This window comes from Neodiprion virginianus, chromosome 5 (genome assembly GCF_021901495.1).
Source record: "Neodiprion virginianus isolate iyNeoVirg1 chromosome 5, iyNeoVirg1.1, whole genome shotgun sequence".
Taxonomy (NCBI): domain Eukaryota; kingdom Metazoa; phylum Arthropoda; class Insecta; order Hymenoptera; family Diprionidae; genus Neodiprion; species Neodiprion virginianus.
This window is the reverse complement of record NC_060881.1, coordinates 34049630-34077159: the sequence shown is the minus strand read 5'-3', so window position 1 is coordinate 34077159 and position 27530 is coordinate 34049630. Positions and strand designations below refer to the sequence as shown.

Here is a 27530-nt window from a genome sequence, read left to right as displayed (position 1 = left end):
ACCTTACACGCTTATACGGTACGAGTGTATATTTGGCTCAAGTACACCTTTATTTTGTCGCAAATACTGCGGTGACGCAAAGCACTCGGAGTTAGGATCAATTAAAGGTACAATCGGCTATAACGAACGTCGCGTACACAATCTTATAACAAGTTAGCCTCTGTTCGTTACACCGCCCAACTCTGATTACGTCAATCATTCAAAATACTAATTTCGGAACGCCATGGTCGAGCCTCGCGGGGTCTCGAACGAACGGAATGCAATTGAAACGGAAATTAGACTGCCTTTGCGAAGGCTTGGTGCTAGTTAGAATATAAACTGTTTTAGAAAGAAGAACTAGACTTCGAGGGTTTTTTTATACTCCGCCGGACTTTAATGATGCAATTTTCCAGTTTCCTTTGGGGCTTCACTTTTTGCTCCGTGATTCCCTCGTTACAAGCACGCTGTGGAATTCTGATTACTTACCTTACCCGCCGGTACATCGCGCCTCTAACCTCAATTGTCGCGCCACGTTATTCAACCCTATAAATGCAAATTTGTATGGTCCGGTTTAATTAGCACTTAGGTAATTTCCTCTAAAACCAATATGTGACATTCCGCGTTGCATAGCTAAGGATTGGAAAACATACGAAAAATCTTCATGTGAGCCGAAATCTGGTTTAACATTTTTTCAATCTCAGGCTCATCGAGGCTTGTTCAAAAGAGCTGGTCAAGTGAACGTTATTCGATGGTTAATTACTGTCAAATTTGGGGAGCCATTTATATTCGCTTACCAAGAACAAGAACACATGGGTGTGTTCCAATTTAGAATAAGGCTAATTCCGATGCGAGCTGTCTTGGCTAAAAGTATTTGTGACGTCAGTTGGAGGCCAACAATCGATCGCATCACGTTGACCTGATTCTCAAAAGATTGTTAATTGCTTTCCTTTTTTTTCTCTCAACTTCCCTCTCTGTTCGTATTTAGACGGAAAATCATCCCAAATCTTGACACAGTTAATTGGACTCAAACTATGAGTGTTATTTGAAAATGATGCACATTTCTATTTAATTAGTAATCCAGTATTGAATTACAATATTGTTATGTGAAATTTGTTCACACTGAGATCTTGTTATTATAATTACAAAATTTTTGTTTACCTCGGATAGGTCAACAGTTCCCATAACGATTCGGTGGCTTACAAATAGTATTGGTAGTTAGACGTTAAAACAGTGATCCGATATTATTCATTTTGCGATAACATTCTTGGCGGGAATGACGATGACATAAAACCCATGATTTTCAAGCTGCACTGATGAATATCTGTAGCAACCGAATGAAAGAAGTTAGAGAATTCAATATTTGACATCGTCTGATGAGCAATGACGGTGTCTGGTTTATAGCAATCCAGTCATTAGCGAATTGCTCGCCGGTCACAGATTACTAAGGCGGTCTCCAGCCTTCAGGTTTTCTTATCGCGGGAATTGCAGCTGCAGCTAATTGGCTTTAGCAGTACCAGTTATTTTCTTCTTTTCTCCGTTTCATGCTTGTATCGGAATCAGTCAACATTGAACCTCGAATATGCAGGTGTACAAATAATCTAGCACAAGCCGGATACGTTCATGGAATTACAGGTTCATTGACCTCACACTTGGCAGGCTTTGACTAAAATGAAATGCCTGTCGACTACGTGTCTAATCGGCAATCCCTTTTCTACGTGAGACTCGTCGAGGATCTAGTGCAAACGAAAAGTCATGCAATCGCAAGAATGGAAAGCAATTCAGTAGTTGTAAAACTAATGCAACAAATTTTGCAAACTCCACGTCTCTGCGTCAGTATATTTCTTCTGTAGATATTAAGCTTGAGTAAACAGGACAGAGGAGAAACTGTGTGTTCAAGTTTGTTTCTGCAACTACTGGCTGCAGGAGAAGTTATAAGAAGAAAATATAATTCTTGAACAACTAGCTATAGGTACGTATTATAGGTATACACATACAATTGCCGATGAGAGCAGGTGTGGTCAGCTCAAGTATTGAAATTCTTCTCATCCGGCTGAAATTCTCGACACCATATTACAGGACGTCAAATTTTTTTTTCTTCCTCTTTTTTATTGTTGCAATATTTACTCAGTGTATGTAACAATTATCCAATGTATATGGATGTCCAAGATCGGAATCCTCGCTCCACCAGAGCAGAGTTTGAGTTGGGGAGCTGGCCGCGTGGATATTCTTGGCGTCAAGGCTCATGTGGGACACACTAGACCAACACGACAATAGGGCGCCTCTATCTAAAATTCATATCTCCGACTTGTTCAGTGATCCTGTACGGTAATTTCGCGAAATGCAGTGAAATTTCGTAATAATTACCGTCTAATTACGAGTCTCGTTCGCTGTACGTTCCACGTTGAGAGCCAAGGACGTTTTCTCTACTGTCATACTTTCCTACATTCTTATAATTTGATGCCAGAGGAAGAAAGCACGCACATACACGTTCCAAAGTGCAAACTGGTTTGCGAAAATCGTGAATTTTTCCTCATCGGAACAGTCTTCGTATGTATCTCTGCACGGATATTGGCCAAACATGTCCACCATTATCTTGTACGCTGCTGGACTTGACGACAGAGTTAAAAATATGCACTCGGTGGTTTTGGTAAGTTATAAAACCTACGTTAACGTTGTATAAAAATGTACGTATACATAAGTACACATAGATGGTAGTAGCGTCGCGCGTCAATATTACAAGAACCTCGTTTTAAGGTCACGTTTCATTGCCTCGTCAAGAATGCGAACAAAGCGTACCAACCAATCCGACCCAAACTTGTATCTTGACAGTATACGCGAAATGTTAATCCAACCTATGTACCGGGGTCGAGTTTTATAAAATAGGCCAGTACCACTAGATTATTTGAATCCGTATTTTGTGTACCTTTGTAATCAGCTACAGCAGGGCCAACTCGTATAGTTAAACCTCTCACAATTCTACCTCTGCGGATGTAATACTCTGACCCTTTATGAAACGACTAATCAACCTCTCCGAAATCGACCACTTTCTCTCTCGTTCCACCACTTTAACTTTTTACTAGATGCCCGGCATAATGCATTTGCATTAATATCGTGTTGCGTGTTTGTAATTTCGTCTGTTCATATCAAAGAGTTTCGATCCTATAACGTAACCCAGTCCCATAACACGTACGCAATCGTTTATTGAATTTTCCATCCGTCGCTAAAGTTGACTTTAAATTCTCACTCGAGTGAAATTATGCTGTAGATATTTGGGGATTGGGTCTCCCGTTTGTACGACGATTGTTATCAAATATGATATCAAATTACTCGATTGGCGTAAAAGCCGAATTATCAAGAATCGGTCAATAAGAGATGAAAGTTTTCAGAAACTATCAGACTTTCAACATTCATTCCAAGTCCGTCTTGCTATTAGATTAACCACGCGAAAGGATTCGAAACATGTACGATACCATTGATTGCTTTTACCCTTTAAGAGCTTGGCAAGTCACGTACATACTAACAATGTACGGAATCAGCGAAGCTGAATTTATCATTCACACATATCAAAGAAAAGAGCTATTTCCATTATGACAAATAGCTCAAATCAATAGGAAAATTGGTACAGAACTCGCGTCAGATTTTTCTGCTATTGTCGCAATACATACTTGGGCATAGTAAAACTCATTGGAAGGTATCACAAGCATATCAATCACATAGCTTCTCGTGTTTTGGCAAAGCTCATTTTCACATGTGTTTGGAATATTTATACGTGAACCCTACAGTTGTGAAGTCGTTAAGGGACTATATTGAGCTTCTTTTTTATTTTTTTTTGTAGTAAATATGTCTCATTTGTCAATGAGAACAAATAATTATGGTTTTCGTGCGAATAATTTTGAAGCGAAAATTAACGAGAGCTCACGTTTGATGAAATCACACTTTATCACGCGACATACGCAAGGTATTTATAGGACAAAATGATTATAGGTATTAGTGGCGTTGCTGTTGATTTATATTTCTTTTCGTTAATTTCGGTGTTTGCAATTGAATTCGATAAATCAAGTATTATATATCTTGTCTTGTCTGATAACTGACACTTGTGTTTTATCATGATTGCTCATGTTCTATTACGTTATATTATCTCCGATTAAGTGAGAACATCGATGAGAAATAGCGGGGTTGAAGGTAAGGGCAGACTAGTTAAACGATCACTCACAGAATAAAATAATCTTCTGATAAAAGAAGATTGGTATCCAGTCAGGATATTCCTACTAAGATTCGTATAAATAGGAAGTTGTGACGTCAATATATGTGACGGTGTAAATCTATACAAAATTTTCAGGAAGCTTGTTCCGCGACGTGATCGATGTATGGTATAATGTCAATGACTCGTAAATGTCACCCACGAAAATGGCAATAACGATTCCATTCTCCGAAGAGCAGTGACAGCACAATTGGTGGATAGGTGAAATCTCTGGTTGTAAATGAAAAAGAAAGTGTATAAATTAAAACCATAGTGTCAAGCCATGTGACTATACAGGGTATACATGTTATAATTCGTAGAGAAAAATACATAGTCCATAATATACAAAAGAAAAGTTTACTCATGGAAATCCATCCGCCAGTTGTACAAGGTTCGTTCGCATATTTTATCTTCTTACAACGATGTTAAGAAAAGGCAAAAAATGTATGAAAAAAAAAATTGCAAAAAACCTTAAAAAAAGGTACGAGAAGAAAAAAACGAAGCTGTACAAGCTTTCCTGAGCATCGATTTCCCAAGTTCCGATAAAAATCCCACACCAAAAACGACGGCGCGGCGCGGCGGTTTGAACGCGTGCGCGCAAACGCGCCTTTCCCTCTCCGTCTCTCCGTATCTCTGGGCACATTGTGTACACGGTAGGTGCGGGTGTGTTGGGTAGGCCTGAATACGTCGGGTACATGTGTATTGATCGGGATAAGCATACGCTGTGAGTATGCGCGCATACACGCTCATACAACACACATGGATACATGGTGTGCTTCTGCGTATCTCCGGCTGGTTCCTTACTCCGCCATGATCCTCTACCTACCGTGGACTAAGTTACCCGTGGTCTGATCACAGCTTCGTTATATGCACAATCTGCAGGCGTGTGGAACGAGCCTAATCAGCCTGCGGGTGGTAACACTGCCAAGTGCCAGCCGTAGCTGATTCATCCTAGGTGTATGTATGTCCTATATATAGTATTCTACCTCTAGTTTAGGAAGCGTGGCTTAGGGATCCATGGTAAAAAAAGTTGTCAGAGAATGGGTAAACAAATACATTCTCTGATAAATACCAGGTGGATATTGTTGCAGAGTATAATAAAACTAGAAAACATACAAAGCCGTGATGAGGATGCGGGTAAGGAAACGATGGTGTGTAATTGTACTTACGCAAGTTAATCCAGTGCTCTCCTCGTTGGTAGCCGGTGTTTTAAAAACTTGCTGTAATCGGCACGTTGTCAGGACGTCACGAATAGTTAAGCGAAACACTATATCGACGGTTTTAATTGGTAGGTTGTTGGTGCGTATAACCTTTTAAGTTCGTGATTGTATATGATTACGAAGATGCTGACGGTGGTGGTAGTAACGGTTATAACGATGATCGTGATGATGATTATGATAATGATGACAACGATGATTACGATAATGATTATGATAATGACGACGATTGTTATGACGTTGGTGCATTTACCGGATCATCGATAGTTTTGACATTCAATTATAAAGAGAATGAGAATGCCTGCAGTTGAGAGAGGATGGATGGACTTGGTGTGGTTGGTCGGTTGCGTAGTGAAATCCAGTCCTATGGAAGAACGTTATATATGTGTCTATGCTTTCCTTATTTATTATTATTATTATTATTAATATTATTATTATTGTTGTTGTTGTTGTTACTATTATCGTTATTGTTATAGTTGTTATTCTTATTGATATATTATTAATTTTCTTTTAATCTCGCGCCTTTATTATCTCCCAAATATGTATTTGCCCAAGTATAAGCGGCGGATGTAACGTGTGAATTAAGGGCGGACACGGGCGCCAATATTCACCTGCTGTCAATCACTCTCGGAATCATAAAACCCTGTACACACCGGGGCGCCGGCCACTGATTCTTCTACGCGCAAACACACTGCGCTCCGACCGGGACGTGGTGCCCGAAGTGTAATCGCTGCCGCGGGGCCACAACGACGTCTCAACTTGGTTGGCTTGCCTGCTTTCTCACATACACACAAGTCGGTAGCGGCGCCACTTGCACTCATACATAGAGACGCAGGCGCCGACAGGATCGCGCAGCCCCACTCTGGTTGCTTTCTCTTTCTCCCACTCGCCCTGTCCCTCCTCCTTTCTTTCTTTCACGCTTCTACTTACAGTCTTTCTTATGCCCTCTTCTTTACCTTTCTGTACCACTACAAACAACGCAGCCGCCAAGGGTGGAGGTCGCGTACACGCCTCTGCCGCGAGTCGATCGCTGTAATCTTTGGTGCAGCGCTTACGCATCGACATCTGTGCGCTAACTCATGACGTACCAACAACTTTTCAGAGAGACTCTGGATAATATAGACAAATTGATTTATAATCTTGACGGAGCACCTTCGTCGATAAGATTATAGATTTAGTCGAACGTACTGCTGATGCCCTGTAGGTAACTTTTATCTACATTATCTACAATGGTATTTCTTACTAGGTATGTCAAATTCAGCTTAGGCGTTGGTAATGCCTAGCATTTTACCTTTATAAACAGATCTACACTGTGTCAGCTTAATTATAGTAGGAACACCCATCAGATATTGCTGGTAGATGAATTTTGTTCGTTTCTTCAGACTCCTGTTCGAATTCTTCCACTTGTGTAGTAAGTCTTGACTCCTTAAAGATTGTACACAGAAAAGTATCTGAATTCACAGTATATCTGATTGTGCAGCATCAACTTATTTGAAACGCAGTTGTTACTCACCTTTTTCATAATTACGAGATGCTATTCCATACGTGTATAATTCGTTAAGTAGTTTGTCTAATGATGTGCCCGATTGCTCATACTTCAGTCGCAAGTTAGCTACAGGTTTTTGGATCGTTTGCGTGTGCCAAACTAGAATCTATAAGAGTTCGATCCCTCAGTTACTTAATTCTTCATCTCTTATCTTTATTAGGCTCATGAGAATTATTGCTGTAATGATCTTCTAACCTTTGTGCAATTTTCAGCAACTGGTTCTATATCTTCAACGTGGAGTCCCAAACTTTTGAGAAACATGTCCTCTTCGTAACCCACTTTGTACGGCATGGTGGCTTCTGGTGATTTGTTCAAGAACTCTACGGACACTGCAAATCCGGCCATATCAATTGGGAATTCTCTATCGGCCGACCACGAGTCGAAGAAGCCAATCACTTTGCCCTTAAGAATGTCAAGAACTTTGATTGCTGCGATGATAACAGTCCGAAATTGTAACAGGCAATAAAAAGTACAGATTTATGATAGTTGTTACCTTCTTAACGACTGGCGAACTCACTCCAAAGTCTCCAATCAAACCGACTGGCAGCATGGAAACTTTTTTAGTGTACCGTATTTGATCAAAAAGTTCCAAATCGAAAGTATTGTCGTCGTCGCCAAAGTATAAAACCCCACTATTTACATTATTTCGAATCCAAGCTAGAGCAGCTCGCCGATTGGCGACCCCCCTTGGTATTTTCATTTTTTCATCGCTCCAGAACCTCTTGGCCATCGGACTAGCCATGACTGTGAGTGGGATACCTGGGTATTGGAGATTTGAGTTGTTGATCATAATCGGATATTGAAATTCATAATTGTTGTCAAGTTTATAATTACCAAATTTCCTGAGCAGTTTGACAAGAGACGGGTTGCACTCTCTATTGTCATCGGCTACTATCCAATGAAGGTCTTTAACATGCATCAGCGTCTGCCCCAGTCTTGTTAGCTCTGGAATTTGTTCTCGCCTAGGATATGTTGGTGTGACAAAGTATATGATCGGTATGTTGGTATTCCCCGAGATATTTCCTTTATCATCACGAATTGGTTGGTCTTCATAACAAGTGGTCACCTCATCGGGGAAAATAGAAAGGTGTTCTGTCCCCTTAGTATTGTCAATTTTCTCAGACATCAAGACTGCGATAACGGCTATCGCAGCCAGACAGGTCATTGAGAAGAATACGTATTTTAAAGTCTGTAGGCTGTTCATGGGCAATCATAACCTACAAATATAAAAATTTCTGATAAAACGATGGGAGCTGAAATTTTAATTATTAAATAATCGAATAGAAGAAACAATTATGTTGTTAGTTGACTTTTAATAAAACTCCGAGGAATCTATCATTCTCATTTCCTGTTTCTATTACTATTTGTGAGCGTTTATTTTTTTATCACGTAATGGGTTTTAGGTGCAATCGATCAAATTAACTCTTCTAGAATCTGTTGACTTTTGATTAAGTGTGCGCAAACCTATTACGTATTGACAAACACACTATCCTAGGAACTTCATGCACTTACTTTTGATTGACGGTCCGTATTCACAGCGAATCTATTATCTCTTACATTACTGAGTTCAGATTAGGTTAGGTTGACTTGGGTTACCAAAAATTAGGCTATATTAGGTTAGGTACAAGCAGTGGTACATGTATACCTTTGACCCCTAGTCCCACCAAGAGTGTGCGTAGCATAGACTTGTACTAGTGTTAACATTTGCATTCGCATTTGCATTAGCAGAAATCGTTCGAATATTTTGCGAATTTGATTGTGACAAATACTTCATATTTCGCTTATAAAAATTGTGAAAATAATGTGACATAAGACAAAAAATTTTAGTTTGATACTGAACTTTTATAGAAGAAATTTGTTTTCACGTTTGAATCACACTCTAACCTCAAAATTAATATGTTTCTCTTGTCAATTTTTCGTTAAATAATCAAACAAACAATCGGCTTGGTTCGGATCAGCTCGCCAATTTGCAGAATAAGCTTCAAACGGTGCTAACGTGTGTGTGCGACTTGCATGCTGCACTTACGGTCAATCAATTGTCAACTTTTAGCTGTAGAAAAATGGCGAGATGGAAATTTTTTGCTTTATATTTTCACACTTTATTTGTTTCCACATTTAGTCAAACTACAAGTAAAAGCTGAATAAAATAGGTAAATACTAGTCGCACGCACTGATTGAAACATACAAAGGAACAGGATTTCTTTGTGCAACATGTTCTGCAGGTATGTCTATACGAATCTAGAATTCATATGTTATTTGCACTTTCTGATAAATCTTGCGTCTATGCCAAGGCATTCGATTTTTTCACATTCAATCGGGTAGCGGTTTATTTTTGTTTTACGTGCCCTATGTAGAGTATAAGACTATAAGCTATTCAAACTAACAATAAGTGTTGCAACATGTTGCATATGCACCATTCCGACAACGCAGAATCTTCATCGGATTATTTTGGACTTATTGGTCTGTATTCTTGTGTTTCAAGAGAGACACGAAGGAAAGCTTATCTACTTAAGTTTTTCATTATTCGAAATTGCTTGCGCATATGTAATAAATAATTTGCTTTATATTCTGTTGAATTAGCTGCATTTAAAGGGAGTTTGATCAATCCGAAGCTAGTTGTATTAGAACGATCAGGTACATTGCAACGGTGCATGCAATCTGGAAACAGAAAAACTTTATTCATTCTACATGTTACCATTCATTTGTCATACTCGGCATATTTCCAAACTAACCATAATTCGTGCATGAATTTATTTAAAAATGATGGACACCTTCAAATGAAATCAGACTAATCCTATAGCAGAATGTTTTCTTGGTAAATGTTGTGCCCCTTAGTATCAATGAGATAATCTGAAGTCTTACCTCGAACGGGTACGCATATCCCAAATCCAAGAAATCAAATATAGACATAGTGAGTGGTTTGTGTAACAGTTGAAGAGAAAACATGTAGAACTGTAATAAAGAATGCGACAATTAGTGGATTATAACAGCACTGTTTTGATTCCCTCGTGAATGATGGTCCTTTAGTAATTCTGATCGTACCTCATCCTCAAATTTCTCCGTTATGAAGTCGTTGCACATTCTGAGCATTGCATCTTTGGTGGAGTTTGCCTGTGGAGTTGAGAATGCATATTTGAAAGTAATGTTTTAATTTACCACTACATTCTTGAATGATTTGACTCGATGTCTGATTGACCAATTATTCCAAATGATTGATCGATTAGCGATATTCAACAATCGAATTATGCTCCAGACGAACACCACTTGCAAACGATGTTCAATTATTATGAATTAAGCTTCATCCAATCTTACTTGTTTGCGAGTTGTTGCAGACGCATATGCGATCATGAGAATCTCAGCAATTGGAACAACTAATCTCATAAGGGTACACGCTGCGATCGTGTTTGTGATTGAGAATTTCTTCAGGTAAGCATCGTCGTCAAGTTGTCCCGAGTAACTGGACTCGTTAGACGTCATTATGACAAAGTAATAGATCCAATAAAAGAATACGACGAATCCTATGTAATATTGCAAACTAATGGAGAGAATGGGGATGCCGAATACCTGATTCGTCTGTTCTACCAAATCACATAGCTCCATGTGTAATGCTTCTATTTTCCGAAGGCGTTGAATGACGATGGAATCCTGCCTGCTTGATTGATTTTGATCCTCACATTGTCTTCTTCTCGCGACAAAATGCGACAAATAAATGTGTGGAGTGAAGCAGCGAGTTGGTTGAAATAAGGCGTACAGTTTTTTGTTTAACGTTTCAAAACGTTGACGGATGCAAAGAAGGATTCCAGCATAGATTAGAACCACGTTGAAACGAATATATTGCTGAAGACCATGAGCAATAGAAATAGAAATCGTCCAGTAGGGTTGCAGGATGCAGTCGGTGATAGAAAATATACCAACGGTGATAGTTGCCATAGCGAAGGTAGTGAAAAAGTTTTTAAAATATTTTCCATCATCGTTGATAGTGCTCACAATTTCTAGCTCGTTGCAGATGCTGTACACTTTGTTCATGAGCAAAATGATCTTTTTGTGCACATACAGACCTACAAACACGATGACGGCTGGAGTCATCAGTGATATGAAGTGTGACAATACACTGACTTGCGTGGTGATTTTTGAAGGAGATGATTTGGAACCGGCCCATAGACAAGTTGTTAAAGCTGCTATTGAATGAAGCATAGCGAGAAAAACCAAATATGCCTTAACCAGACGGATCGGTGGATAAAATTTGTGGCTTTTTAAAGTGAATGGTGCTAGTCCCATAGTTTTTGCCACGTAATACAGCATCATCGGTATTTTCTGTGAACGCAACGTCCAGTCTATACGCCTGGCGTTGGAAGTACTATACATGCTGGAAAAAAAAACTATTACCGACAACGTAAAACATTCGCTCTCAGAGAAAGCTAAGACGGTACTGAATGCAGGATAATTTGAACAGTAGAATGGTACCCATAAAGGCGTTCTCAGTACGTTATCGTACCGACTGATAATCATAATCAAGTCTTGAGTCGTAAACTCACTTCAGCAAACCTCAATATTGATCTGCAAAATCGATGGCGAATACTATGCGCGTTCTACCATTTTATCACGTGCCGATCGTTGTGGTAATACATTGCATATTTTTGTAGTATTTGTAGTGTTGACAGTCCAATGACATTTTTATTGATTATGGAATGAGTGAGCATTCTCGTAGAGTTATAGAGCATACATATGTCGTGCCACCTGACTATGGTTACTTCACCTGAGTAACTATTGGGTAACAGTGGAACAGCAATTTTCATGACTTTTCCGGAAACATCTAGTACGATGAACGTATCAATAAATGTAGCCATGCATATTTCAATGACTTCATGCCTTAACATGAAACATGGAAGTCGATCATCGAGTTTGCTGTCAAAATTTACTAAAAGTCAAAGTCTCTTCGTTCCTCATTTGATAACAATGACACAAGACGTTCACACATACAGACTTGCATTCGAGCTGTTTTACTTTTGCAAATACTTACGCGCAATAACATTTCCCACTTCTTTGAAGCATCTTCGATTAATCTAACTACTATCCCGTTGTATCTAGTTGTATCATGATGATGATGTATGGCAGAGCGGTGCAGAATATCTACACAGAAATATCACGGTACTTATAGTGTGGATTTTACTGACCAAGTACAACTTTGAAACTTACAAGACGACGTTGTCTATTTTGCAATATAAATTGCGATTCAAGTCAGCTGATTAGTCATACCTTGAACAGGTAAGAATAGTCCACCGGTGTCAATCCGCAAATAAATATAGCAGGTGATTTGTGCAACAGTTGAGTAGAAAACATGAGAAACTGCAATAGTTAATGTCAATCGATGCATTCCGATTATCAATCAGATGCATAAATTAGCAGGTTATAGTTGAACTAAAATATACTAACCTTCTCCGCTAATTCCAATGGTTGAAAATCCATCCACACTTTCGACAACAGGGCTTTGGTAGCTTCTCCCTGAAGAAGGGATAAGGTCAGATTAGTGCTGTATTATTTATATCGACAGCTACGTTTCAATGTCAGTTACCGACATTTTTGAAGTACTAACCACGATTGTTACTAATTGTACTTATTTGTGTACATCAAGACTCATCATTCGTTCGTACGAATCATACCTGTTCCGAAGTTGTAGCACCTGCATGGGCGATGACGAACAGTTCAGTAATGATAACCAACATTCGAAGTGCGGGCACCAAGATGAAGGCCCTCATAGAGAATACTGAAAATTTCTCCAACATGGTTTGGTTTAAACTCATACAAGTTTTGTACATCCAGTAACTGCCTAAAACGATAGTGAAGAAGGATTTTACGATGAATACAAGTATTGGGCCGGCAAATATACGAGTTGTACGTTCTAACAGGTCGCAGAGTTCCAAGTGCAATGTTGCGGCAATCCGAATGTTTTGAACGCCAGCAGAAACTACAGCTGTACTGCTTGATCGGTTGACGTCGCGGGAAATTTGTCTCGAATTAATCACTGAGGTTCTGTAGAAACTGCTGAAAAATCCGTAGGGATGTAAAGCTTGAAACAATACGTACAATTTTTCGTTCATTAATGAAAAACGATGTTTGATGCAGAGAAGGATACAGCAAAAGCTTAATATCACATTCAAATCAGTGAATCGGCTGATGTGATTTTCGACAGTTACGACAATTGATTGCTTCATACTCAGAAGAGTTATAATTTGCGTTATTGCACAGTTGGCAATGTTGACGGTTGTGATCATCACAAAGAGGTTGTTGAAAAATCTGCTGTGATCTTCCTGGATCCCAAGAATCTTGAGCTTGTTGCTAACGATGCACAACTTGTTCATTAGTTCAATGGTATCTTTGTGCATACTTAGAAACGTGATCAGAGCGCAAAACGTACATAGACGTTTCCCAAAATAGTACACCAGCTGGACGTTTCTATCTACCGTTGTCGAATCCCCTTCAACAGACTTCATAATTCTGTAAGTCGTTATGAATGACACGAGTAAATTACAGGTAGCAAAGACGAACGGATACAGTCTCCCCGGAAGTGTGGACGGGTATATGATGTTCTTCCTTAGGGTGAATGACGCAAGTCCAGCAAATTTTGCCAAGTAATAAATCAACATCAAAGATATCGGGTAACCCGTTTTCCACTTCATATTGTCTTTACTGACAGTGAAATGAACTCACACCGTACGGCGCAAGTGGTCTTTACTCGAACCTTTGCAGTGCCAATACCGGATACTATGCTACTGAACAGCTCAGAGTCGAGTGGCGTAACATCGACGTACGCAGAAATGCAGAAATTCTGAAGAGAGGGTGACAATCGGAATCCATCCGAACAGTCGTAAACCTTTTCACACATTGGCTAGTATCGATTGGTGAGTTGGATGTCGCAGGTCACGTAAGCTTTACAATGTTGTCCCGGAAAATCAACTTGATTTGATGACCGATATTCAAACAGATCATAAAGTGCTCGAATTTTATTTGCTATAAAAGTTTCATGACAATCTTCAAAATTTGATGGATCATCTTCGTTAGGTTTCAGCTAACTTGAAAATTTCACAGGTAATAACATCACAAATCATGCAAAGTCAAGGATAACGTAGGCTTGATAACTTCGTCACTGGTCCCTACGAAGATAATACCTGAAAATAAGACTGGAAATGATCAACACAATATTGTACACGTAATCAGTGATGTGATAGATCGAAGGACTCGATGAAGTGTGCTTTATTAAAACCATTTCAGCACTCCTAACAAGTACGTGTTTAATAATAGAATCGTTGATCGTCACACATTATTCAACTCAATATTTTGGCTTGAATTTTTTTACTCGGGGATTTTTGGGGTCGCTGATTACGAACCTGAAGCCAGAATTTGATCATTTATAAACCCAAGATGGTGGATGTAAGATCGAAAAAAGTACGAAAATTCAATGATTCTGGCCGAAACTTGTTACTCGGGGGGAAAAACCCAAAAAGGGTTCATACGAAGTAACGAAGATCATTTGAAGTTGTAAATAAACTCCGATAAGGCTAGGACATGGCAATTTTTGAGTCGGGACGCTGAGCATCACACCGTGACTGAAAGGGCTAATCCCTCGACTCCATGTGCTGTGAATTGCAATCAATACTTGCGTAACTGTCAGTTGTTCACGAGCAAAGTTTTGCAATTTGACAGCACCTACGTATAATGCCAGCGCACGACAGTAACCTGTTGAACTTCGGACCACATGCTTGGATATATTTGCCTATTATTAAACACACCCTGACACGCACTTCAGGCATGGCACTTACCCTTAATTGATACACGTTCTCGGCCAAATAGATTACGTCGATACCGCAATCAGAGTGAAAACAGACTTGAGTGCGTAGGCATGTTCATTATACATACCTACCTATATCTAGATGAGAATCACTCGAGGATCGATTTCAGAGCCGTATCGATGCATCGGAAAATTACGGTACCTTGCTTCGCTGCACCGCGTATACGATATTTGCGCGTTAGTACGGCAATTTCCGTTTGGAAATAGAACTTTTTACGACTCTCCTTGAAATGGTTGGGAAACAGTTTAGATTTCTGTCGCTTTACGTTTGACAAATAACAATAACTCTGTCGGACTGATCGGACTCGGCGGAATCATCAACGGCTAACGATTATGAGAATTCGATAAAGTCTTCCTCGATTCAAAATCTTTCCAGATTCTTGTGAAATAAAACGTTTTGAAACGTTTATTGGAAATGTGTATATTATTACTGTATGACTAGAACGGAACACCGAATAAAAACATATTTTGTGACCTAAATGTAAAGTAGTTAGGCCAAGATCCGATGGAAAAGTTAGACACAAACCTGCTGTGCCCGACGCCAACCGGCGTCAGTTCGTAATGAGACGCCCAACTTAAAGTAAAGCAAGAATCTACCATTTGTTAGCAAAAATTATTCGTTATAATACGAACTCCTGGGTGACTTTATTTGGGTCAGACGAGCGAGTAACCTCTTGAACGATACCACACATATAGTTTTTCCATCAATTTTTATTGCTCAACCGTTATAAGATGCCCTATGTATGATATTATATATATATATATATATATATATATATTATAAACATATACAGAAAATCAGTTTACAACTAATTAGAGAACGCACAGTCGACCTTATTTTTCGACGAATGAAGGTCTCGTGACATCAAAATTTTCTATGCCAGTGTGTCTTTTGTCCGTTTATCTTTTTAGTATTAATTCTTATATTTACTACTATGTGAAGTTGTCTGTAATTATCGCGTCGCTTGATTTGTCCCAAAATTCATTGCCAGATTAATGATTGATAAAATTATTGCCTATAATGTGGTCGACGAGTAGAGACATTCAAAGCGACACACAGCTGCGTGATATTGGGCATAGCATTATGTACAGACACTCAGGAGCAGAGATAGACTTGCACGGAGATGAAGCATGAATCGTTTTAACCCTTTCAGTCACACATTTTTCAACTCAATATTTTTGCCTGACATTTATTACTCGCGAGATTTTGGGGTCACGAATGATCACCAATTAGAAGTCAGAATTTGATAACTTCTAAATCCAAGATGGCCGATCAAAGATGGCGGATGTAAAATCGAAAAAACTATCGAAATTCCATGATTCTGGTCGAAACTTGTTACTCGGGGGTTTTTGGGATTATACGAAGTAACAAAGATCATTTCAAGTTGTTAATAGACTGCGATAATTCTTGGACATGGAAATTTTTCATGTGGGACGCTGAGAATCCCATTCTGACTAAGAGGGCTAAATCGATGCCTGCAAGCTCATGTTCAAATTTTCGCGATAGTTATTCTCACGTACATCCGAAAATTTGACAAAACCATTTCATACACATGTATATCTCATGTACATCGGTGCATTATACATACATAATAGATATATTTAATATTATTCACAGTAAAATTAGTTATCGTTATAAAGTCCTGCATTCTTTAGATCGATAGTTATCTTCATCCGCGCATGGATGTATGTTACATATATTTACCAAGATAATGTGTAAGTCTGTAATTCTATACATATAGTACGTACATCCAGCATTATCTTCTAACTTCTTTTTCTATGTATATTAATAGTAATTAGACAGTTAAAATTTTATTATAAAATTTCATATGTATCTATAAATTTATATTTTATATTTACAGTCTCTATTTACATGAATAAATAACACTTGGAATGACTGGAAGCACTTTCCAAGATAGAAATAAACAAGATAGGTTGAATTAAAAAAAAAAGAAAAATATATTGCCGTATTATATCATAGATTGTTGATATTCAGATACATACATTTGGTAATTTCGACTGACGTACATGAAAAAAACGAAAATTTATTTGTACGTAACGTATTGTGAAACGTACAATATTCCAAGCATTGGTTTAATTTTTATGTTATCTCGTTTATTTTTTCACTCTCTCTTCAGCACTGCTTACTCTATTTTTCTTTCTAAGCTATCGGCACAGCATCGCTATACCTACTATATGAATACGTGCGCTACGTATATATATATATGTATATTTTTTTTTTTGTATAAAATGTTTACCGAAACATTTTTAAGAAGTACAATAAAAACAGCTTCGACTTAAAGCAGTACGTTGATTTTGTGAATTTTTATAATTTCGTAGCCTTTCATTATAGATACTACATACGTTCTCGATAGCGACAAATGATTTCTATTTATGCTTGTTCGTAAGTATTATAACTGTACAGTACAAATATATACAAGTTTGAAATTATATATATATATACTTTCTGATCGCCTTTATACATACACATATGTATATGTTACTGGCAGTATATATGTATATTTAGGTATTATACGCATTCGAGAGAATATGTTATAACGTATAAGATGAAGAGAAAAATCGCCATCTAATCGGATACGTAATAATTTATGAAAAATGATGCGTTTCACCGCTTAATATTATGCAATATCTGTACAATGTAATGTGTGCATAATTTAAATTATCTCAGACAATAGGCATACTTTGTAGACAAAACGTCAACATTTGAAACTCACGTGTATATTAGACTGTATCGAAAAAATTGACAATAAAAGAAAGAAAAAAAGAAAAAATAATCGTTTTTTTCGATACAGTCTAGCGTAATTCGGTGGGGGTGGAGGTCAAACTTTGTTCACGTTCATTTGGACTACCCCATAATATAGGTAATTATACCCAGTCACACGCGTTACATTAAATATAATTTTAAATGTCTGTTTATATTTTGTCTATCTCGTTTTTATCCCTCACTTTCTTTCCACCCTTCTTATCTTCTTACTATCTTTATTGGTTTAACGATAAACTTAACTTTAATTGGTCGCGTAATGTTGTCTTCGGTGAATTGTCTTTTTATTTTTTGTCGTTTTGTCACTTCTTTTTTCCCTTCCAACATGCGATTTCGCTGTTCAAAGTTCACAGATTCTCTCACAGAAAGTTCCGCCCGCAGAATTGTTTCAACGGTGTCATCATCGTTATGGCCATCTGGCGGATTTCTTTCCAACTATTTAGACGTTCGATTCAAACGGCCAAAGGCCAAACTTCATTTCGTATCATGCTCGGTCAACTTCAGACTGAGATTACATTTTTGATACACGGATCGCAATTGAAAATTCTTCCGCCAAAATACCGCGTAGCTCGGTTTCACTTGTTTATTATCGCAACACGAGAATCATGAGATGGTTTTTATCTTTCTAAATTAGATAGCCGTATTGCAATTAATGTCGGTACTGATTATTCGACATGTGCGTGTGTGTGTCTGTGTAGAATGAAATATTACATCTTGATGAAGTAATTAGATATATATATATATATATGTATACATGTATATATATTTAACAACTTGTTTTCTTGCGCAAGAGTCCTGGTGTATGGATGATAATTCATCACTTGAGCCCAACTCATTTAAATTTTATATGTATTATGCGGTATAAATATTACGTTTTTTTCCAACACATCGCGATGCGTTCGAAATCACACGAATATACGTTACATATTCAAACTGGCTGGGATATCAAATTTTCGTCAAAGATTTCTTTGATCTCATTTCGAGGGGATTAATCACTCCTGAAATACTTTGCAGTCTGTGAAATCTCTCGTAATCTTTTCCAATCCCACGAAATTCTTGAAATTTTTCGAACCCTTTGTAATCTTGAAATCAGGTGTACATTAAATCTGTGAGCGATCAATCCCTCGTCTCATTTTCATTTACCTCGTTTTTCTCATAGCCATGAAAAAATATCCACACCGTGTAACGTATAACCATTATGTTACATATTATGTGCACCTAAAACACTTGTATTGTTAATTTTTATCGATAGCCCTCGTTCTTGAAATTATTATTTTTCTGATCTCTCGGACCAAAAATCTGTCGTACAGAATTTACAATAATTTCCTCGAATTCACGATATTACAACACACAGATTTATATTTATATAATATCGATTTGGGTATTCGTTCGTAATTTTTTCTTTTTTTTTTCTTCAGAATAATATCAACAGACTTATGGATCGGGGAGTGCAGAATAAAGGAATTAATAAAGCGAGAAATGATGATGAATGAATTACAATGTAGAATTTTTCGAGGAACTATATTCGCAAGTAATTAGAGTGCGTATGTGTCATTTAATAATTATCACCTATCACGTATTTAATATGAACATCTATTTACCTTGCCGATAACATTATTTTCTATACATTGGTTTGTCATTTTTATTCAATTCTTAATATTTCATGGACACAGTTAGTTGATTAAAATCACTAATTTTCTTTCGTTCACTCGTTTTTTCTCTTTCTTAATATAACATGTGATGTATATTAGTAATTATATTTTTTGATAAATTATATAATATGTATATATGCATGATTTATATTTATGTATATGTATCTAACGAAATTTTGCAACTGTGACAGTACAATTTTTATATATATATATATGTATGTATATAATAACGATAGTATAGTACGTATGACCATCATTACATCATAACGCGAAGGAGGGATTGATTTTCTCATTTCGTTTAGTAAGATGAAAATTACGGAAAAATACAAATTCTCTTCGACGTTAATAAATAATTCACTGCTACACGAAGAGCATCCAGATGACGGAATTCTATGTTATTCGACGAGTTATAAAAATGTTTCAAGTGCATCTACGACGTGGGTGTGATAAACAAAAAAAAAAAAAAAGAAAAGAAAACCACTTCAATAAAATGTCAATTGCCTCGGTATATGTGTAATGTATAATATGTACAATTGATATATAATCTCTACATTACACGTAATCATATCTGCGTTAAGCAACAATAATAAATAATTCGCCAATTTGTCACGTTACGCGAAATGACAAGTGCCGATTATTCCTAGTACAATTACCTGTTGATTGATTGTTAGATGAATTTTTTTTAAATTTAATTGTTGCATTGTTATATAATGCGAGTGCACTATGTAATAAAGTAAACAAATAAATAAACTGAAGTAAATTAAAACAGTTCGCTTTTTATTTTGTATTTCTTTATTACTATTACCATTGTTGTGTACCATCATTATTATAGTCGCTATTGTTATCATTATAGTTATTAATGATTTATACATAGATACGAATGTGTTTAACCAACTACTATGTACCATATCGAGAGTCGACAGCTATACATAATATTATTATAATTCGTGCAACAAGCATTAAAATTGTGCTCGAATTTCATTTCTATAATAATGTTATTCCTTTTTCTATCTCATATATAAAGTACACACAACGCGAGTGTAGCGATTTTGTGAATCGTAATATTAAATTGTTGTTCCTTTTTATATATATATATATATATATATATATATATGTTTTTTTTTTTGTTGTTCTCTCTCCTTTATGTTACATTTATAAAACGATAAGTAATTGATTTAATTAATTAGCAAAGAATTCTGTATTTCTTTTTCTTTTGTTTTCATTTCTTTTTTTTTTTTTTTCTTTGTTTTTCAGTCTTCGAAAGCACCTCCCCTCGGCTGGAATAGTGTGACATCAACATAGAAACTCTTCGATAATGTGAACGTTTTGTAATTTTTTTTCTTTTTTTTTCTTTTTTCTGCTTCACATTATCCGGAGAATATATTTTGAGTTTGAAGTAAATGTCGGAATGCATGAAAACGTGAATCTAGTCTGAGGCTTCGATCCGGAAATGCACGTATTTTCATAAATTAAATGCCCATTTGTTGAATCCTTAATTCGTAGTTCAAATTGCAGATTGTAACTAAATCGTCGTACGACAGACGCGTGAGGATTCGTTGTGAGTAAAATGAAATTTGAAAATTACAAGTAAACTATGGGTAAAAAGATGAGGAAGAGAAAAAATAAAAAATTTTTTTTCAAATAGAAAGCAAATAATATTGTCGAATTATAACACAAGAAAAGTTATAATCCACGTATGTTTGTGTGTTATAAAATTTGAAATTATCTTACCGACGACACCACAATAGAATTTCTATATCCTTCATTTATCTATATAATAATTAACGCCTACGTTCACATTGTTATTAATTTCTCTATATATTATTCTATTATTATATAGTAATTACAACAATCAACATAACGTGTGCCGTAGAGTACAATGTCGTATAAAAAAAATTTGAGTCTCTATTTCTTCGACTGGCTCGATTAAATGCTGTCTCTACGCATTTTGCATCGGTGATTTATTGTAATATTTATGTGTTTGTGTGTGTATGGGCATATGCTTCGCAACAAATAGAAAATATACAATATACGTTGTCTTTCATAACGAGTTTCGAACATGGGCGGTACTTGAAATGTATAATTGTAAATTTTTTTTTTTTCACCATGGCATTTTCTTGTTTTGTTAAAGACATTAACTTTTCCTCCACCCACATTCACTGTTGTATCCAATTACGAGCGATTGAAAAAGTAAAAATTTACTTCAAGATCGTTATAAAACGAAGAAAATTAATACGGTGTTGTGACGATGTCAATGATTTGGTAGAAAAGCGAAGTACAATCGAGTCTACGATGATTAATACAATCCCGCATGAATTGAACTCGATTATTTAATGATAACAATGATAATAATAATATCTTTTGGAAAGAAAAAAAAAAACCGTTCAAGACATTCCAGGTCTACATATATATATAATATATATACCCAAAATGTAGCCCAAAAATGCTTGTATCGACTTCCAAAAAATTGGACAAAAAGGTAACACAACTGTCAACATTTTCTGAGAATTAGCGATTTTTTGGCTGATAATTACGGCAGCGGTAAAAAAACGATTAAAAATCCCGAAAAACCATGGCTTATCTTATGGGAAAAAGTAAGGCTTCCTAGGCACGGGTAAATATGGAGTGAAATTTTTTTTAAAATTCGGACGTTTTTTTTGAATTATTTCGAACCAATGTGGGGGGTAAGACCATTAAAATTCGATTTTGCCCTTCTTAAGGACAGGTCTAATATATATATATAGCCTCATTTTCCATAAATATTTCGTTCAAATTGCATAGATTAGATTAAATCTCATTTAAATTTATCAAAGTTATACATATTAGGTATATCATACTTACATGTTATATAAGTTATACAATTTTACATCAATTTTTCTTTAAACTCCCGTAAAAATTTAATAATAACATCAAAACTTAGTTTGAATTTTAGAGTGTTTACATCTTACTATATATTTTTTTCAATTTTTTCAATTTTCTTTTTGTGTTTCATAGAAGCTTCTTCACTTGCAGCTTTGTTTTTATTAGAAATTGTTTCACGAGAAGCTTTACAACAATCTTTTTTTCATACCTAAATTGAAAAAATCCGAAGAATCAAATCGTTTTCATTATGAACGAAAAGAGAGTTGAAAAATTTATTACAAAATAAAATTAATTGTGAGACAAATTTGATAAGAATTTAATAACATAAATAGCGATGTACAATATTCTGTAACAATAAAACGATTGTTATCGTTATTATTATTACCGTTATTATTATTGTTGTTGTAGTTATGATTATTATTATTATAATACGCCGACTAGGAATTTTTAAATAAAAGTATAATCGCAATTTGATTATGAAAAATCGTTGAAGTTTTAAAAACAGTAACCAAGCAGTTTAGACGTATACATGTATAGGTATGTACAATGTACATATACATAATAAACGTACGTAGTCAATCATACATTCTAAATTTTTGACTTAAATTTATCACTATTTATTTATTACTTTTATTTAAAATTATTTAATATGTATATAATAGTCACTCACACTGTATGTACAAAACACTATCATACATGAATACATTCGACGGCCTACGTAAATTATATTATATAGACGTATGTATAGATTTTTATGTACATACACAGGCTGCAGTGTGGCAGCTGCAGGTGCAGCATATTTCCTTCAAACAAACTGCTCGCGTATCGTCCTGTGTAGGTATGATAATTGGGATGAGAACTTTGCACGCTGATTACCGCAGCTGCTCCCGAATTTTTTTCTTAGAAATCTATATACATATTTATATAAATGAGTGAAAGAGATAGAGAGAGAGAGAGAGAGAGAGAGAGAATGAGAAACAGATATAGATACGTGGTACATATTTATATACAACACACAGAGCTTGCGTGCACGCATGTAACCTTCTTTCTTTCTTCCTTTAATTTTCGTTTCTTTCGCTTTTCTCTCAACGTAAATTTTCAATGCGTACCGCCGTGAAAATATAATTAGCTAATAATTATTACTTTGAAAAAAAAATTTTTTAAAATAAATAAAAAAAAAAAACACAATTGATTCGATTAATTGTTATTACAACGATGCGCACGATTAATTACATATTATAACTATGACAATCAATTGAAATTCGATTGATGATTTAATTGTTCTTTGGCAACTTGGTGAATCGGAACGCAATTCACTATCACGACGTTAACGGGCGTGCAGTTTGTAACCAATTTGGGAATTCGAGTGCTTCTAAGGGAACACGAATCTATTCCGAAGCAATTCGTTTGCTAATATTGTGTACTTGGAACGAAAAGTCACTTGATGTTCTTTGATCCGCGATAAAGTTACGTGTATTCATCGATGTTAATTCATATGCAACTTAAGTCGAATATACGCATACGTGTAGTTGCCACGATATGAAGTTTGTAAGAATGCAGTTGATGTAAAAATAGAGGTAAAATGTATATCAGGAAAGTTCGTTACTTTGCTTTACTTGTAATCTTTCGTGTGTCCAATTTTACGATTCCGTATTCATTATACTTGTTTTTTTTTTCTATGCGTCCAACGAGAGGGAAGAAAACGAAAACGAGAATTTAGTTCGTATAATACATCGATGTCGACAGTTTCCCTATATTATTACTGAACATTCGTTTACACGATAAAACAATCGACAACGGAACCGATTCTCAATCCAAGCGTCCACTGTTGTTGTGCGGAAGATATTTTCACGAGTTCCAAATCTCTAGTCTCACAGTTTATGGTTGATTGGCTGCCGTGGTCGATTCATTTATTTCCAGAAATATCAACATCTCGTTCTCGAATCACGTCTTTCTCCGTCGCGATACGTTGCAGTTGTTTATACACACGCCGTGATGGTTGTGCACATTTTCCAATTCGTGTCAAACAACGTCGAACGAATCCATTTCGCCTGATCATTCGGGCAAGAATCCTCGCGAGTTACGACGAGGTGTGCTGCACAATGAAACAGCGAAACATCGGCAACCCTGGCCAGTCAGTCGATCATTGATCATAGCAGAGAAAGTTTCGCGGGATTTATGGAAATCCTCGCGCACTTCATCGTCAGTCTGAAAATTGGACGCCGTTCGTTGTCTTCGCGAGTTTAAGATCTAGCCGTGCGCGTCCATCAACGCGACTGTCTCTAGTTTCGTCGTTCGTCGACGAATCCGACGCGTCAGCATAATTTCACTTGTTTCTCGCGGAGAGGAAACAGCGTTCTTTGTTTAAAAATCTACACCTGCCAGCCGAAGCGTCCGTTACAACATTTCGGAACGATGAGTAGTCGTCGCGCCTTGGCAACGAACCATGGCTTTGGATCATGGCGGTACGATTACGCAGGTCGATTCCATCCCCTCGGGAGGTACGCGCGTGCTGCCGTTCGAAACGTAGCCGTTGAGCTCAGCCGAGCCCTGCGAGATATTTGAATTCCTCAACGGATTCGCCCCGGCGACTGTCGAGTTTCGAACAGACCCGGTTAACGCCCCGTGCTCGTTAACGTGGTTCGAGATCCTCTCGTTCACGCTGTTGGCGACGTACTCCGGGGGGTATTCGGTCATCTCTATGCTCGTCGTGTACTCCCGGATCGGTGTCTTCGCCGAAAATTCCGAGGGTATGTGCTGCATCGAGTTTTCTCTGCTTGTTTGGTGGTGGTGGTGATGGTGGTGGAGGTGCGCCTCGTTTCCCTCGCTCATCGACGTCACGTGACCGTTCGCCGTCATGTAGAGGTCCGGTTCCGCTTGCGTTTTCGGTGACAACATCGACTCCAGGCATTGGTACAGCAGGATGTAGTCCTCCTTTCAGGTAAAAAAATTTCGTTGTACAACCAACGTGGTAAAGATCGAATTATTCTACCATTTTTTTTTTTAACCTCAAATCAGCGCTGCTTTGCCAAACATGAGGAACAATACCTCGTTTCGTTAATTACTTTCGGTATCGTTGGTCGGACAGAAGGTTTAAGAAGTCTGTCCTCGGAACTGTGAGGTATATTTTGTTCTTACAATCAGATTAGCTTTCAAATGTAATCGGAACGTCGATGCGAAAAAATACAAAAAAATCATTAAGTATATTTACATTAGGCGTACGTAAAAATTAATTCAGAAAAAACACGTTCAATTAGAACCAAATCATGTCCAGGAAAGAATAGCCAGGTTGTCAACTACGATGACGATATAACTAGGTTAGGTTCGTTATTCTTGTCTACCTGCATCCAACAATTGCAACAACGAAATAAACTTTGGAACATCGTTACGAGAAAATTAGTCGACAAACACTTCTATTTGTCTGGATCTTTCGGTACCATGACTACCGTACTGATGTTTTCAATTATATTGCCATTGTGGTTGATGACGTTGCTGTTCTCTCCTGGATATGATTTGATTCTGATTGGCCGTGTTTTTTTATTAATTCATTTGTACGTGTACCTAATGTAAATATATAATAACATTTTTCGCTGTCGCAGGTCGAAGAAATTTTAGAGAAACAATATTCTCATTTACGTTTCCACCCTTTGAGGGGGGCTCTCCTCACACGAACTAAAATATATTTTGTTTACAATCAGCATTTTTAAATACAAACTGTAACGATGCGAGCAAAGAATATACAAATCCTTCTATACTTATATTTGCATACGTAAAATTTAAATTAAGAAAAATCTTCTTCGATGTACGACACTGAAAAACGTTATTATACGTATAGTCTGGAGGTTGAGAACCCTTCCTACTAATGTAGGTATACGTCAATGATTTGTATTTTTTTGCATTGACGTTCAGATTATATTTGAAAGTTAATTTGATTGTAAATAAAAAATATACTTGACAGTTCTGAGAAGGGCCCCCCTCAAAGGGCCGAAATGTAAACGAGCGAAACTCGTTGACCTACGATAACGAAAAACATTAATATATACCCTGGAGGTTGAGAACCCTTTACTACAATACCTCATTTTAGTCGTAAATGAATTCTCTGTTGTATATGAACTCTCTTCTATTGCTTGTTGGATAATAAATTAATTGTCTGTATACTATTATGGACGTACATACATATCGGTTTTTTTTTTTACTCAACTGACGAGCTGATGACGAAATATGGCTCAGGTGGTTTGTAAGGCCATTAATTTACAACGTTTTCAACTAGAATCGGTTAAACTGTATAGATTTTTCAGTAAAAAAATTGCAGAATAATGGAATTTCTCTCACATTGTTTTACTAAATAGGTGTTACGTTAACACTTGAAATTTAGCGTTTTAACCCTAGTAACTTACTAGAAAAAACTTTGGCCTCTCAGAGACCCCATCTACGTATTGCGTATTGTTTTGCTTTTTTTGCTTCAAGAATTTCTCCCAGATCTTCCATCGTTTTTTGCTAAAACTAATATTGGAGTCTATTTCTGAATTGTTAAATTTTGTCTCAGAATTTTGTTCCAGTCGTAACGTAATGTTGTGTAGAGTAATAACATTCCAAAGTTGACTGGAATCTGTGTAACCCCGTGTAAGTAATGTGGAAGTTTCCATAGGTGTAAGTGACTAGATTCAAAATTGATTTTCTGTGTCACAGGGACTTTATTATTAAATTTAGAAATTTGAATAGCTTCGGCTGCACAAACCTCTATTTTGTTATATTATTGTATCGACACATTATTGACCTGCTCGTATGTGAAACTGCGTTGTCAAGTAAGTGTAAATGTTACCTTAGATCTGAAGATTCCCGGCCGTTTCATATAGAGTAATTTTGCAGACATGTAAATGTCGGCCGTTTGTTCGAATTCTAGCTGCTTGTTCAGCGTCGTTAGGATGACGAAGAGCCCACCCTCGATTCCACCGTATCTGCCGAAATGGAAGCAATAAAGAAACTGAAAATCGTGACAACGTTCTTTCTGTCGCGTTATAATTATTCTTAGTTTCTCTCAAAAGTGCCCACTTCAACCATTTTAACCGCTCTTCTTACCTATCCATCACGATAATTGGACCGTTCTGATAATCACGGTGAAAATCTTGCACAACGTTGACGAATAGTTTCGGGTTGTTGTTGTGAGGCCAGGGGCCACCCTGATCTAGAGGACCTTGGACAATCCTCGCGCTCAACTCGTAGTCGTCCTGCAATGAGCGAACGGCAACTTCCCGCAAAACAACGCCATTCACTGTTTCCTTGATCCCGCAAAGCCTCACTCGAAAAGTTTCAGACTCCAAGTCCTTACCCTCGGTAGGCCAGAATTCCGGATAGTCCTGACGGTGAAAATCGGGTTAAGATTTGCTTTTTTCCGCTATAATGAGA

At 36.9% G+C, this 27530-nt stretch overlaps 3 protein-coding genes and 2 long non-coding RNA genes across 24 annotated transcripts in view; 2 read left to right on the top strand and 3 right to left on the bottom strand.

Moving 5' to 3' along the window:
* LOC124304415 (plasma membrane calcium-transporting ATPase 3) overlaps positions 1 to 6385 on the bottom strand; it is a 120832-nt gene extending 114447 nt beyond the window's left edge. For 13 of the 14 annotated variants that reach the window (XR_006908171.1, XR_006908175.1, XR_006908173.1 and 10 more), the window contains exon 1: positions 5389 to 6385. The gene's annotated coding sequence lies outside the window, so the exon portion shown is untranslated. The remainder of the gene's footprint in view (positions 1 to 5388) is intronic. The other variant, XM_046762642.1, reaches the window with a different exon arrangement.
* Positions 6386 to 6565: 180 nt separating this feature from the next.
* Positions 6566 to 7553, top strand: LOC124304420 (uncharacterized). Its single transcript, XR_006908181.1, has 2 exons — positions 6566 to 6682; positions 7195 to 7553. It is a non-coding gene; the product is annotated as an uncharacterized LOC124304420 (long non-coding RNA).
* LOC124304418 (galactosylgalactosylxylosylprotein 3-beta-glucuronosyltransferase S) lies at positions 6622 to 8634 on the bottom strand. 2 transcript variants are annotated; one of them, XM_046762656.1, is made up of 6 exons: positions 8495 to 8634; positions 7817 to 8199; positions 7476 to 7741; positions 7178 to 7384; positions 6950 to 7088; positions 6622 to 6861 (listed from the first exon to the last, which is right to left on the bottom strand). In XM_046762656.1, exons 2-6 carry the CDS (start codon positions 8184 to 8186, stop codon positions 6815 to 6817), a joined length of 1029 nt encoding a protein of 342 aa, XP_046618612.1. In that variant the 5' UTR covers positions 8187 to 8199; positions 8495 to 8634; the 3' UTR covers positions 6622 to 6814. The 2 variants fall into 2 exon arrangements, with proteins under 2 accessions (XP_046618612.1, XP_046618613.1); XM_046762657.1 differs by lacking the exon at positions 8495 to 8634 and adding an exon at positions 8294 to 8483 and having other exon boundaries at positions 7817 to 8201.
* A 1963-nt stretch (positions 8635 to 10597) lies between these two features.
* LOC124304419 (uncharacterized) lies at positions 10598 to 19700 on the top strand. Of its 3 annotated transcripts, none has more exons than XR_006908179.1 (5): positions 10598 to 11601; positions 12071 to 12766; positions 12889 to 13881; positions 14069 to 14263; positions 19029 to 19700. It is a non-coding gene; the product is annotated as an uncharacterized LOC124304419 (long non-coding RNA). The 3 variants fall into 3 exon arrangements; XR_006908180.1 differs by having other exon boundaries at positions 12071 to 13638; positions 13730 to 13881; XR_006908178.1 differs by having other exon boundaries at positions 12071 to 13881.
* Positions 19701 to 20478: 778 nt separating this feature from the next.
* The window catches only part of LOC124304414 (tyrosine-protein phosphatase 99A), a 318232-nt gene continuing 311180 nt past the window's right edge, over positions 20479 to 27530 (bottom strand). For all 4 annotated transcript variants that reach the window (XM_046762635.1, XM_046762637.1, XM_046762638.1 and 1 more), the window contains 3 exons: positions 27204 to 27481; positions 26947 to 27082; positions 20479 to 25058 (listed from right to left, as the gene is read on the bottom strand). In XM_046762635.1, the coding sequence (XP_046618591.1) occupies positions 24582 to 25058; positions 26947 to 27082; positions 27204 to 27481 (891 nt within the window). In that variant the 3' untranslated portion in view covers positions 20479 to 24581. The remainder of the gene's footprint in view (positions 25059 to 26946; positions 27083 to 27203; positions 27482 to 27530) is intronic.

Coding starts and splice junctions, on each gene's coding strand:
- LOC124304418 (XM_046762656.1), bottom strand. CDS start 8,186: ATGAACAGCCTACAGACTTTAAAATACGTATTCTTCTCAATGACCTGT. Junction 7,385..7,475: donor GTTCGCCAGTCGTTAAGAAG/GTAACAACTATC, acceptor GACATTCTTAAG/GGCAAAGTGATTGGCTTCTT. Junction 6,862..6,949: donor ATCTCGTAATTATGAAAAAG/GTGAGTAACAAC, acceptor ACAATCTTTAAG/GAGTCAAGACTTACTACACA.